The following is a 12,901-nucleotide window of genomic DNA, read 5'->3' as shown; positions in this document are numbered from 1 at the left end:
AGTCGGCCAGCAGCAGAGACCAACGCAGAGCCCCCAGGGTGGAATCCCGTGTCACATCCCATGTCACAATATAAAAGTTAGTTATAGTGGACATCTCCCATTTTGGAAGGAGCAGTGACTCGTCCTGACTGGAACTGGCACGTATTCTGGGTATTGACTTGCCTCTCCTGCCAGCACCATTATCTGAGGGCTTTCGGGGTATTTGACTCATTGACACAGAATCCCATGTAATAGTGCTTGAGACCTAGGAAGCTGATACATATCAAAGAAGATGTAGCAGCAGGCACGTGACCGTGGAACCCACGGGTCCTGTCAGATCTTGTGCCACCTTGAAGCTGCTGGCCTGAGAGAGGGATGGAAGAGCCTCTTGAAGGTGCCACGGAGGCATCGGCTTGGAGATGATGCCCGGTGAGGATAGGTTACTGTCTTCCAGGACACAACACAACCTTAAATCGATGCCCATCGCATGGTGCTATGCAGAAAGGATACATCGTTCTGAACTCAAAGGGTTGAAGGAGGAATTTGTACTTCCCCTACCTGTGGGTTTAGAGGTCCTGGTTCCCAGAGAGGGCATGCTTCACCCGCTGGGGGACACCACAAGAACCCCGTCAGACTTTAAGCAATGCCTGCCACCTAGTAACTTTGGATTCCTTGTGTCAAGAAAGAGAGTCAGCATTCTGCCTGAGCAATGGGGCATCGGGAGGTGGTATGGCTACTCTTATCTGATGGGGCACCCAGGAGATACACTGGACATCTCTTGGTAATCCCCTGCCCGATTTTGATATTAAATGGACAGGCAGCAGCTACGGCCTGGGTCGGGCATGGTGACTCAGGCATAGGGTCTGGACCACTCTGCCAGGGAAACCATCTCGATCAGCAGAAGTGCTGGCCCAAGGCGAGGGGAACCCGCAACGAGTAGCGGGAGAGGGAGACACTTGGCCTCAGTTGGAGCTGTGAGGCCAGCAGCGATAGCAGATGACTGTAGGTTGTCCCACCAGCCATGGGACACGGTCTTTTCAGGGCAAAGACAAACCAGAATCCTGGAGAAGCTGTTCCCAGATGGGGTGAAATTATATGCAGCAAGTGGATCTAACAGGTGCAAGGGGTGGACTGTCGTGGGTGCTGTGATGTGACCACCTAGGCTCCCCCTTCGGGACTGCCACACGCAATCCCCTGGAATGACCAGAAACGTTACCTGCTAAGAGCTCAGAATTGAGTCCCTTGCAGGAATTGCCTTAGCCCAAAGTAGCTGCCTTGCCCAAGATCGTGCTCCCTCCTTGAGAGCAGCCCGCGTCCAACGTAGCTGATATGAGGGGGCAGAGGTCCAGCCTCAATCTGGGAAACTCTAAGGAGCCACCCTGGCTCTGGAACTCCTGCAGGATCGGCTGTACTCAACTCCTCCCTCTGCTCACTCACGGTTTTCTCACTCCCCTGCAGGTGCTGGTCTCAGTAACCATGTGCACACTACTCTCCATCTCACATTCTGTTCCCTGGGATCCCCACTTGTAACAGGGACCGTGTCTGTCTCTCTCACTGCTGTATCCCCAGCATCTAGTACAGGCCGGCGCCATAGTAGGTGCTCAAGAAATATTGGTTGAATGGATGGAATGAACTGGTCCTTGTGTGAAATTTCCCTAAGTTATTGCAACAGGAGTTATCATTCTTTACCTCCAACCCATCCTACCCACCATTGCCAGATTAACATTTCCAAAGTGCCCCCCCCCCCCGCTCAAGAACTCTCAGTGGCTCCCCACTGCCTGTAGACAAGCCCTTTGGCCTGGCATTCAAGACTTTTAGCAAACTTGCCCTGGTCTACCTGTCCAACCGCAGCTTTCAATTCTTACATATCTCACCCCAACTTGCTAACCAGAATGGGCCTTCCAAGGAATTAGCCTTTCTCAGACTCTCAGGTACGGCTTCCTCTTTTCCTTCAGATCCCTTCCTATGAAATATCCTGTATCTTCCCCAATCTGCCTCTGGGTCTTTCAAAAAAATAATTTTTTTTTTAATTTAAATTCAAGTTAGTTAACATACAGTGTAGCCTTGGTTTCACAAGTAGAACCCAATGATTCATCACTTACATACAACACCCAGTGCTCAACCCAAAAAGTGCCCTCCTTAATGCCCATCACCCATTTAACCCATCCCTCTCCCCACTGTCCCTCCAGCAACCCTCAGTTTGTTCTCTGTATTTAAGAGGCCTTTATGGTTGCATCCTTAATCGAAAGGCGGTACAATGCAATGGTTAGAGCCCAGGCTCTGGAGTTAGAGGAACTGAGTTCAGACTCTGGCTCTGCCTCTTCCTGCCTGTGTCACCTGGGGTAAATCGCTCTACCTCTCTTTGGTTCAGTAAAATCTGTAAAAATCTGTAAAATGGGATGAATAATACAATTCACCAGGGTGCCTGGGCAGCTCAGTCGGTTGAGCCACTCACTCTTGATGTCGGCTCAGGTCGTGATCTCACGGTTTGTGGGATCGAGCCCCGCGTCAGGCTCTGCGCTGCTTAAGATTCTCTCCCGGGGCGCCTGGGTGACTCGGTTGGGTCCGACTTCGGCTCAGGTCATGATCTCACGGTCCGTGAGTTTGAACCCCGCGTCAGGCTCTGTGCTGACAGCTCGGAGTCTGGAGCCTGCTTCTGATTCTCTGTCTCCCTTTCTCTCTCTTTGTCCCTCCCCCACTCATGCTCTGTCTCTCTCTCTCAAAAATAGATAAAACATTAAAAAATTTTAAAAACACAAAGATTCTCTCTCTCCCTCTCTCTCTGCCCCTTCCCTACTAGTGTCTGTGCATGCATGCTTGAGCTCTCTCTCTCAAAATAAATAAAAAAACAAAAAATAATAGAATTTACCCAGGCGATTTGACGGAATTAAATGAGATAATATGGTAAACCATTTAGAATAGCACCTGCCACTTAGTAAACAGTAAATTTTGGCCATTATCATCGTTTAGGTTGGGGTCAACGTACGTTGTCTATAAAGGGTCAGATAACAAATATGGTCTCTGCAGAGATAACTCAACTTGGTTGCTGTACGGGAAACTGGGCACGGGTGATATGCAAATGATGGGTGTGGCTGTGTCCCAATAACACTTTATTTATAAAAGCAGTCAGCAGGTCAGATGTAGCCCACAGGCCATCGTCTGCCAATCTCCCAGGGGAGAGGGACTTTTTCCTACAACTGTGACTACTCTCAGTACCTTAACCACAGCACCAACCAAACAACACTCGATTCACACACGGTTAGGCCCAGCTCCCCACCTCGTGCTTCGGTTGGAAGCGCGGAAGGGGGCCTCACGCATGATGGTTAAGAGCGTGGGCGGTGTAGGCAGACAGACTCGGGGTCTTAGCTCCACCACGCGCCACATGACTTGGGCAAATGGTTTCACCCCCTGAGTCTTAGTTTCAACTATAAAAACGGAGGCTGCCATCACTTGATAGCATACCTCTCCTGGGGCTGTTGTGATGCGTCCAAGAGAAACGCCCAAGCAATGCTAGATCTCTTGTTTTTACTATTATTTCACATTTACGACTTTCCCGCTGCCGTGTTCTTGTTGTTTTTTTTTTAATCTTATTTTTAAGTACCCGCTACACCCAGTGCGCGGCTCAAACTTACAACCCCGAGATCAAGAGTCTCGCGGCCCAGCAACTGAGCCAGCCAGGCGCCCCTCGTGTGTTGCTTTTATATTGTCAATCATCACCATACTAATGATGGTAATTCTCTGGCTACGTCATGCCTCCCTGACAGAAGCCCTAGTGTGCCATCTCTGCACCCCTCTGAGGCCATGAATGTAGTTGACTGGCTGCCTGGCTGCCCGGCCAGAGCTGGGTATTTACTTACGACTGGGGGACCCCTCCGATCCCGAAGCCCACCAGGCCCCGGAGCACCAGGATCCAGCTGTACACGGGGGCGAAAGCACTGAGGACGCCGTAGTACAGGGTCCAGAGCACGCTGATCTTCAGCCCCTGTGGGGAAGAAAGACACCAAGTCACAGGGCTGCTCCATACCTCCAGGTCACGCGGCCCCGAGCATGTTAAAAGCCATCAATGACGTCATGCTAAAGGGTAACCCACACAACCGGGGAGATCCAAGGGGTTCTCTGTGCGATGGGGCCAACCCCTGGGGGGAGGGGGCATGTGTGGGGAAACTGTGGGGCATTCTTGGTTGTCTCAATGATCGGCATTTGATGTACACGGCCCTGAGACGTTAGATGTCCCCCCCCCCGTGCCTGAGACTCCGTGACTCCGGTCCTGTATCCTGCACCGTCCCAAGCTGAACTTTCAACCTGACCGTCACTGTATTTTATATATAAATAAGATGGGGGGGGGGGGGGAGGAGGACAGAGTTTGCACACACACTTAATTTTGCAGGAACGAGGCTTCTAGGTAAATCAAAGGAAGTCGGTACGTGGCTGTATCTGGAACTTTACACAATTGTTCATCATTTCAGAAAGCCGAGTTGTCCGTGGCAACGCTCCATATGGTATTTGAGTCACTGAGAGAACACTTCAGTATCCGTCTGCATTCACTGGGTTTCTATGTGTATCTATGAATAGACCCATCTAAACCTATTTCAAAATGTCAAATATAAAGAGAAAAGCAGCAACAAAATTCAATTACACACAAGCTTATTTATAACCAGGGACAAATGTTAACCACTTCCTTTTATTACCTAGGCAGTCGTACGTGCACCTTTCCATTGTGACAATAAATCCGATTTAATTACTTGCTGCCTTTAAACAAATTCTCTCTCCTATCACAGCTGGGGAATTATACCTGATTTCTTTTATCTTTTAATATTTTTATACACGACTTCTTTTTCAAGATTATGTGAGTGGCTATTTTATTTCTGAAATTATTTCTGGATAATTAAGGGGCATTATTAAAAGTTTTTATAACATTTTCTTTTTTTATTAAAAGTTTCTTAAATGTTTATTTTTGAGAGGGGGGGGAGGGGCAGAGAGAGAGGGGGACAGAGGTTCTGAAGCAGGATCTGCACCGACAGCAGCAATCCCAATGTGAGGCTAGAACTCATGAACAGCCTCAGAACCAAATGAGCCACCCAGGTGCCCCTATAACACTTTCTGAGTAAAGGGGACATTGTATTTGATGGGGTTGAGAACCACCTAGGTGCACAATGCTGTAAGACAAACAGTGCATCTGCTGGGAATGTTACTCTTAGAAACTGAGAAAAAATTAAGGATGAATCCAATTTAAAATGGGATTTTAATTTTTTTTAATATTTATTTATTTATTTTTGAGAGAAAGAGAGAGAGAGAGAGAGAGAGAGAGGAGAAGAGAGAAAGTGAGAAGTGAGGGAGGGGCACAGAGAGGGGGAGAGAGAATCCCAAGCAGGTTCCACGCTGTCAGTGCAGAGCCCCATGTGGGGCTCGAACTCAAGAACGTGAGATCGTGACCTGAGCCAAAGGCGCTTAACCGACTGAGCCACCCAGGTGCCCCAAAATAGGATTTTTATATCACACCAACACCGAAGGCGTTGTGGAGTCAAAGGAGAATTTTACGTGGATTTTAGACCTGCAACATGGGGTCCAGGCAGGTCTCTTTCTGTAGCACTTCTCCCAGACTCAGGTTTGAGTTCACTCTCCTGTCCCCCTGGGGGGGAAGCGTGAAGCACAGTGGTTTTAGCTTTAAAATTAAAATGGACAGGGGTGCCTGGCTGGCTCAGTCGGAAGGGCGTGAGACTCTTGATCTTGGGGTTGTGAGTTCGAGCCCTGCGCTGGGTGTAGAGATTACTTAAATAAATAAACTTAAAAAAAAAATTAAAACTGATTAAAAGGAGAAATCTGGAGGTCTGCCAGATGATTTCCAGTCTCTTGGAAAATGATTTTCAGCGGTGGGTGAATATTTTAAATAACCTGCATTACCTTGCAAGAAAGCGATTTCTTTTTGTTTCCATCGTTATTCTTCTGATTATGTACAAGAGAAAGTATCCACGTGGTGCTAGTCTGTCTTTAACACCTTTTTAAACACCTGCCAATCTCTTTTTAACAGACTGGGGCGGGGGGCTACCAGAACTGACTAGAATTTAGTAACATTGGATTTTTTTTTCATTGTATTGTATTATTTACTTATTTATTTATTCATTTATTTTTAATTTTTTTAATGTTTATTTATTTCTGAGACACAAAGAGAGACACAGCGCACGCAGGGGAGGGGCAGAGAGAGAAGGAGACAGAATCTGAAGCAGGCTTCAAGCTGTCAGCACAGAGCCCAACACGGGGCTCGAACTCCCAAACTATGAGATCATGACCTGAGCCGAAGTCAGAGGCTTCACGGACTGAGCCACCCAGGCGCCCCTTGACTGTAATCATGTTTGCAGATATTTCCTATTTATGCCTACTTAAATTTCCTATTTAAGACTCTCTATAAAGTTTCCTTTTCCAAAAACATGCATTTGAGGTGTTTTTTTTTTTTAAACAAAGTTGCTAATAAAGAACGCTATTAAGTGCATACCAAAACAGGTGGGATAGGAATTAGGAAAGCCTAGGGAGCTCTGGATCTATTGCAACAATAATAAAGCCCCATTTCTGCTCCCCTAAAACCCATGAGTATGAAATCAGTGCCTGCCACACATAGGCTTACTTCCTTTTCTTTTGGCTTAAGCTAATTTAAGAGGGGTTTGCTTCCTTGGAACCCAAGGCGTCTTGAATCAGAAACAGGGTATCATTAGCAGCAGAGAAAATGAAAGGGAAGAAGGAAAACAGCAGGAGAAGAGGAGAGGGTAAGAGAAAAGGGCACCCAGGCTGGCACCTGCAAGCTAAGCCTCCCTCTAGGGATGACCTGGGAGCTACGTTATCCTGCTGGGGTCACCGTGGGACCCCATGCTAGGCAGCAAAGACCTGCATGCTGACCTGTCCTGTGGGGTCACAGCACACTTGCAGCTGACTCTGCACTGGCCCGCTGACGCCAAGGGCTTTCCAGCTGGCCAGGAAATGAGGGCTCAGCAACCCTTCGTGAATACCGTCAGGGCTATTGCAAAGGCACGAGCACCGCTCGGGACTCTGCAGAAACGTCTCCAGGCCTTTGAGCTTTTCATTAACCTCACTTGTCATTCTCCCTAACATGTGTCCCGCCTTTCGGATTGTTGGCTCCTTCGTCTCCCTCTTCTCTCTCCTTTTCTTCCTTCCATACTCACTTACTGAGCACCCCTCGTATGCCAAGCTCTACAGATAGAAGTATAGACATTACTCATCCGTTAGCTGGCTCATTCAATTATTCAGTCAACAAAAAGCGTATATCAAGTGCCTGCTGTATGCCAGACACTAGAGATAATGCTATATATCATTCATTCATTCAATATACATGTAATGGGCACCTGCTGTGTGCCCAGAACTAAAGGTACTGTTATGCATCATTCATTCATTTGTTCAATATGCATATATGGAGCACCTGTCACGTGCCTGGCAGTCAAGATACTGTTATTCATTCATTCATTCATTCATTCATCCCTTTGCCATGCATACATTGAGTGCCTGCTGTTTGCTAAACATGGGCCTTTGTCCCAGGCTACAGGGAACGTGGCAGTCAGAGTCTCTGACTTCACAGAACTTGGATTTGCATTTTGCAATTCATTGTCACGTCGTAACACCGGGTCCTCACGGGCAGCCGGTGGAAAGAGGCTGCTGTTTCCACTCCCACTTTACAAACCAGCGCAGGGAGGGTCAAAGTAGTCTAGCGATTTGTCCAAGGTCAGCAGAGTCAAAACTGGAGTCAGGGTTTCCAACCCCCAATGCCAGGTTGTATTTCCAATGAGCCCCTCCCCGCCTCCTGGGCCTTTGACGGTTCCCATTGCCTCTGACCAAGAACATATGTGACAGTATCATGCAGCAAGGCCAGGTGGGTCCGAGTGAACGCAAGAGACCTTGACCTGTCTTGTCGGCCTCTACTCAGCTCTAGCCCAAAGTTGCCATCACGAAATGTGGACCCTGGGCTGCCAGATCGCCCAATTAGCAAAAAAAAACAAAAACAAAAAGCAAACAAACAAAAACAACTCCTTATTTTTATGCAAAATACATTTTTGAAACAGAGGCAACCGATTCCACATCCTGTCCCCTATCGTACGGGTTAAATGAAACACCTGGGTAGGCCATACTTGGTTCATGGCTCACGGGTTTACAACCTGCAGCCTGCAAAGCCTTCAAGCTGCTGCCCCAAGGCTTAGGGTCTTACTGCCACTCGGGTTCTGGGTCTGCGACCGCCAAAAGGAGCATGCTGATGTCATTGTCATGAGCACTGCTCAGCCTCGGAAGACCGTCTACTCGGCCCCCGGTGGTGTTCTCCAGTCATGTACAAGGACGGGGAAAACAGTCACGGGGCAAAGGGGCCTGGGGGTCCTCAAAATATGGGGATGAGAGGCCTGTTGCCTGCCTGTCACCCTCCTTCCCCCCTTTACCTATAAATGACATAGAGGGCATGGACCTACAGCCTTTGAATTTTTTTTTTTTTTTCATTTTAGTTGAGAGAGAGAGAGAGTGAGTGCCAGCGGGGGAGGGGGGAGAGGGAGAGGGAGAGGGAGAGGGAGAGGGAGAGAGAGAGAGGGAGAGAGAGAGAGAGAGTCCTAAGTGGGCTCCACCCTCAGTGTGGAGCCTGCCCGACACGGGGCTCGATCCCATGTCCCCAGGATCACGACCTGAGCCGAAATCAAGAGTCGGACGCTCAAGTGACTGAGCCACCCAGGCTGGATCTGTAGACTTTGAACCAGAGAGTGACCTGATCATATTCTAAACTGTGTTTTCTTTGAGTCACAGCCGATAATAGTTACCAGGGATCACGGGCTGTCCATGTGTTAGTAGATACTGTTCTAAGTGCATTACATACATTTCTTACGTAACCCTCCCTGCAATCCTCTGAACTCCTCCTCTTGTCAACCCTATTTTACAGAAGGGGAAAATGGGGAAACTGAGGCTCTGAGAAGTGAAAAAACCTGCCTACGCCTCCCTCGCTCGACAGAGGGGGTGAAGCATGGGACTAGGAACCTGGGTGTGTCTCTTCATCCCCACGAGGCCACACGCCTGCAGCTGCCCTTCCTTTCTGCAGCTGCCACAGGCCCGCAGGGTGTAGAAACTTCTGTAGGAATCAAAGTGGCCCACTGAGTCCGAACCCCTTATGTGATTCCCCTGCAAAGTCATGGAGCAGACGCCCTCCCAGAAGCCTCCCAGCTGGGCGGAGGCAGATCAAGGAGCTAGGAGGAGATTCTTGGCACTTGCTAAAGCTTGCCAGCTGCCCGGCTCACCCTCGGTTTCTGGAGGAGTTCTACAGAGGCTTTATAATTAGAACCTGATCCGTCCTCCCTGCGGTTGGGCCAGAATTCCATGCAGGGAGGAGGGGGCCCTGCAGTCTGGGGGCGCTTTCTCTCCTCTCCGGTCGTGCCAGCTTTGCGTGGACCACTCTACCCAAGCTTCACCTCTTTGGAACGGATGAATGTCCAACTGGTCAACTGAATCCCGGGGGATAACTCAGTTATGTCTCCCAGCAGCCAAGGATGTGGACTCTGGAGCCAGACACAGCTGCATTTTTACCACCGGCACTGCCATTTATCGGTACCCTGAACTTGGCAAATGATGGGAACACTGCTGGACATTTACGAGTTGCTTCCTCTGTGCCAAGAGCTCTCAGTGCAAGGGCCCATTTACTCCTAGAACACCCCTGGGGAAGAGAGGCTATTTTTATCCCATGAAGAGAGGAGGAAACTGAGGCACAGGGAGGCTGAGTCACTTGCTCGGGGTCACGCAGCAGCCTGTCTGCGGAGGAGCCGGGATTTGAATCTTAGCAGTCAGATCTCAGAGCCCGTGCTCTCACAGGGATGTCACCTTAGCATTTCACGTGTCCCAGTGAGCACTGGAGGTAAACAGGAAATTAGGGCAGAGCAGTCCCAGGCTATGCAATAAGTCGGTGAAGAATGAATTCTTCACGATACGTGCATTCTCTCTGGGCGCCTGGTTTCTCAACCCTGGCACCCTTCCCATTCTGGATTTGGCAATTCGTCGTGGTGTGGACTGTCCTGTGCACTTTGGGGTATCGAGCAGGATCTCTGACCTCTACTCACTAGATGCCAGGAGCACCCCTCCCCTGACTTGTGACAGCCACAAACGTCTCCAGACCTTGCTGAGAGTCCCCTGGGAGGAAGGGGGAGACAACCCCGTTGAGAACTACTGTTCTAGAAGTTGCCAAAATGTGTTCAGGACTCACAAGATTCAGTAAATGGCATTACTGAAAACTCACCTACGAATCTTTTAAAATTAAAAAAAAAATTTTTTTTAATTTTCTTTTTTTTAATGTTTATTTTTGAGAGAGAGAGAGAGCGTGAGAGCAAGCATGAGCAGGGGAGGGGCAGAGAGAGAGGGAGACACAGAATCCGAAGCAGGCTCCAGGCTCCAAGCTGTCAGCACAGAGCCCGATGTGGGGCTCGAACACACAAACTGTGAGGTCGTGACCTGAGCCGAAGTCCAATGCTTAACCAACTGAGCCACCCAGGTGCCCCTACAAATCTTTTTAAAATATAAGCCATAGTTTTCTCCTCTGAGACCGATCAGAAAAATGAAGACATCTACGTCCTATAGGGCTACCTCCTGGGAACACCATAGGCACGACTGACATTAATGACAGAGTGAACACCCTCTTCCCAGGGATCACAAGCTAATGACCTTTGTGGACTTTCCATAAAGAAAAAACACTCATCAGTAAAGTCACTTGCTGGTCTGGAGAGGATGAGAGAGAAGCAGAAAGTGGCAACAAGGAGATTTGATTTTCATCCATCCTGTTCAGCCACTCGCGAAGTATTTACGAGGAGTGGTTGCTATAAGGCCGTCCCAAATGCCAGCCCACCCCAGTGAGCAAAGCAGGCACAGCCACCTTCCTCAAGGGGTATACTGCACCCACTTATCCATCCTCCTGTCCTGTGCCCCTGGCAGACATCGCTAATCGATCACAGCACCGTCCCACTGAGCCTTCTGACTCCTCAAATCCATGCGTCTGGCATCCCCTACTGAGCGATTAGAACAGACACAAGGGACAACAAACCCATTTGCCCTTCAGTTTGGGGAATTCCGTAAATGGTAGCTATCACTGTCAGTTATTACTGAATCCAATCTCCTCTGACATAGATAAAGAAACTGAGGCCCCAAGAAGGGCGGGATAACTTGAGTCACCCCGGGGGCAGACCCAGGCCCCAGATTCAGGTATTTTCACTTCTTTCCCCTTGTACTCCTCATGGCTTCGTGATTCAGCAATTGAGTAACAGAATTTGGGGCAGAGGAAAGTTCCTTGTTATGGGTTCCTGCATTTTTTGTGCATATGCCTGTTGGCCTCAGGGGCAAGTAAATAAAAACTGTTCTTTAGCCAGAGACAGTGGGACAGGTCGTCCACCCCGTGCCCAGTCTGCGCAGGAAGAAGCCACGTGAAGACTTTAGAAGAGCTTTTTCCTTTGATTATTTGAAAAGTGCAAGGGGCCAATGTTAGGTGCAGCCTCAGCCACACATTTACAGCTCCTTTAACTGCTGCAGTTCTGCCCAAGAAATGGCTCTGTTTTATTTTAAGGGGTGCTCCTTCCATCCATCCTCCCTCCCTCCCTCCCTCCCTTCCTCCCTCCCTCTATCTTTCCCTTTCTCCGCCCCCACCCCCACCCCAGCTCTGGTCTGTTCTATCTTCCAGCCAGAAAATCCTTAAAGCAATGACTTACACCCTCCAGAAAAAGGAAGCGGGTGGGAGGGTGTGTATGGGGCAGAGTTTAGGGAGCTACTTCCTGGAGACCAGAGTAATCCAGCTTCTATCCTCTTCCGGAGGCTGGAGAGGTCATCCCCACTGACCTCCCCAGTCTCTAAAACCAACCAAGAGTCCCCGAGCTACAATGGCCGCTGTTGGTTTACCAGCCTGGCTGCCTCTGGTCCTGCCCCAGCCACTTCTTGGTGGTTTTATTAGTCAATGTCTCCCAGGTGCCTGCTGGCCCACATGTTTCCGGCTCAGCCACAGTGGGAGGGGCTGCAGCTGGACTGCACTGTTCAGCCACTTATTCATTCATTCATTCATTCATTCATTCACTCATCGAGGCAACATTTATTGATTGAGCACCTACACATTCAAGCCACTGGCATCACAGTTAAGGGAAGAGTCTAGACTCAGAAAGAGTAAGACCTGGCCCTGTGACACACAAACTAAGTGGCCTTGGGCAAACTGCCCATGCTCTGTGCCTCGGTTTCCCCTTCTGTAAAATCAGAACAATAATAACACCAAGCACGTATCATGGTTGGTACAGGGCCTGCCATACAAGTCACTGTTTTCTTTTCAGCTCATGGCATGCGGGTTACAGTGGACCCTGCCTATTACCTACTCGGCATCCATATCTCCCTTCTTCCTTCCTAACAGAATTCTAAGCTGGTTTAGAGAGTCTAAACTAGTCTGAGCCAATAGTTATCAAAGTACGGATCCCAGATAAGCCGTGGCAACAGCATCACCTGGGAATTTGTCAGAAACGTTATCACTGCGATGCCAGCTAACATGTGTCCTGTGTCGCTGATGTGCCTGGCGTTCTACAAAGCCATTCATATTCAGGATCTCAATTAACCCTCCAATGTAGACGCTGTTATTTTTTCTTTACATGTTTGAGGAAATCGATGCTCAGAGAGGTCAATCGCTTGCCTGAGGTCACACAGCCAGGAGTGGCAGGGGTCTAAACCCAGGGACTAAACCCAGGTCCACCTGATTCCAGAGCCCAAGCACGTAACCACTATACCACCCTGCCTCTGAGGAAACTGCAGGCTGAAGAGGACGATAAAGCAGCCAGGGGGTGCGATCACCCAGGACTGCACAACCGCAGGGGCGGCTTTTCCCGAGCAAGGCACTTAACCAAGTAAAGCCTGCCTGGATCTATACAGATGTTTTCTCCCATCA

The 12,901-nt window shown here is 49.1% G+C and overlaps 1 protein-coding gene across 1 annotated transcript in view; it reads right to left on the bottom strand.

Moving 5' to 3' along the window:
• SVOP (SV2 related protein) overlaps nt 1–12,901 on the bottom strand; it is an 81,170-nt gene that overhangs the window by 35,727 nt on the left and 32,542 nt on the right. The window contains exon 6 of the mRNA XM_058691043.1: nt 3,837–3,961. Within this exon, the coding sequence (XP_058547026.1) occupies nt 3,837–3,961 (125 nt within the window). The remainder of the gene's footprint in view (nt 1–3,836; nt 3,962–12,901) is intronic.

This window comes from Neofelis nebulosa, chromosome 11, assembly GCF_028018385.1.
Source record: "Neofelis nebulosa isolate mNeoNeb1 chromosome 11, mNeoNeb1.pri, whole genome shotgun sequence".
In the NCBI taxonomy this organism is placed as follows: Eukaryota; Metazoa; Chordata; class Mammalia; order Carnivora; family Felidae; genus Neofelis; species Neofelis nebulosa.
The sequence above is the reverse complement of the archived record's forward strand: the minus strand, read 5'-3'. Positions and strand labels throughout refer to the sequence as shown.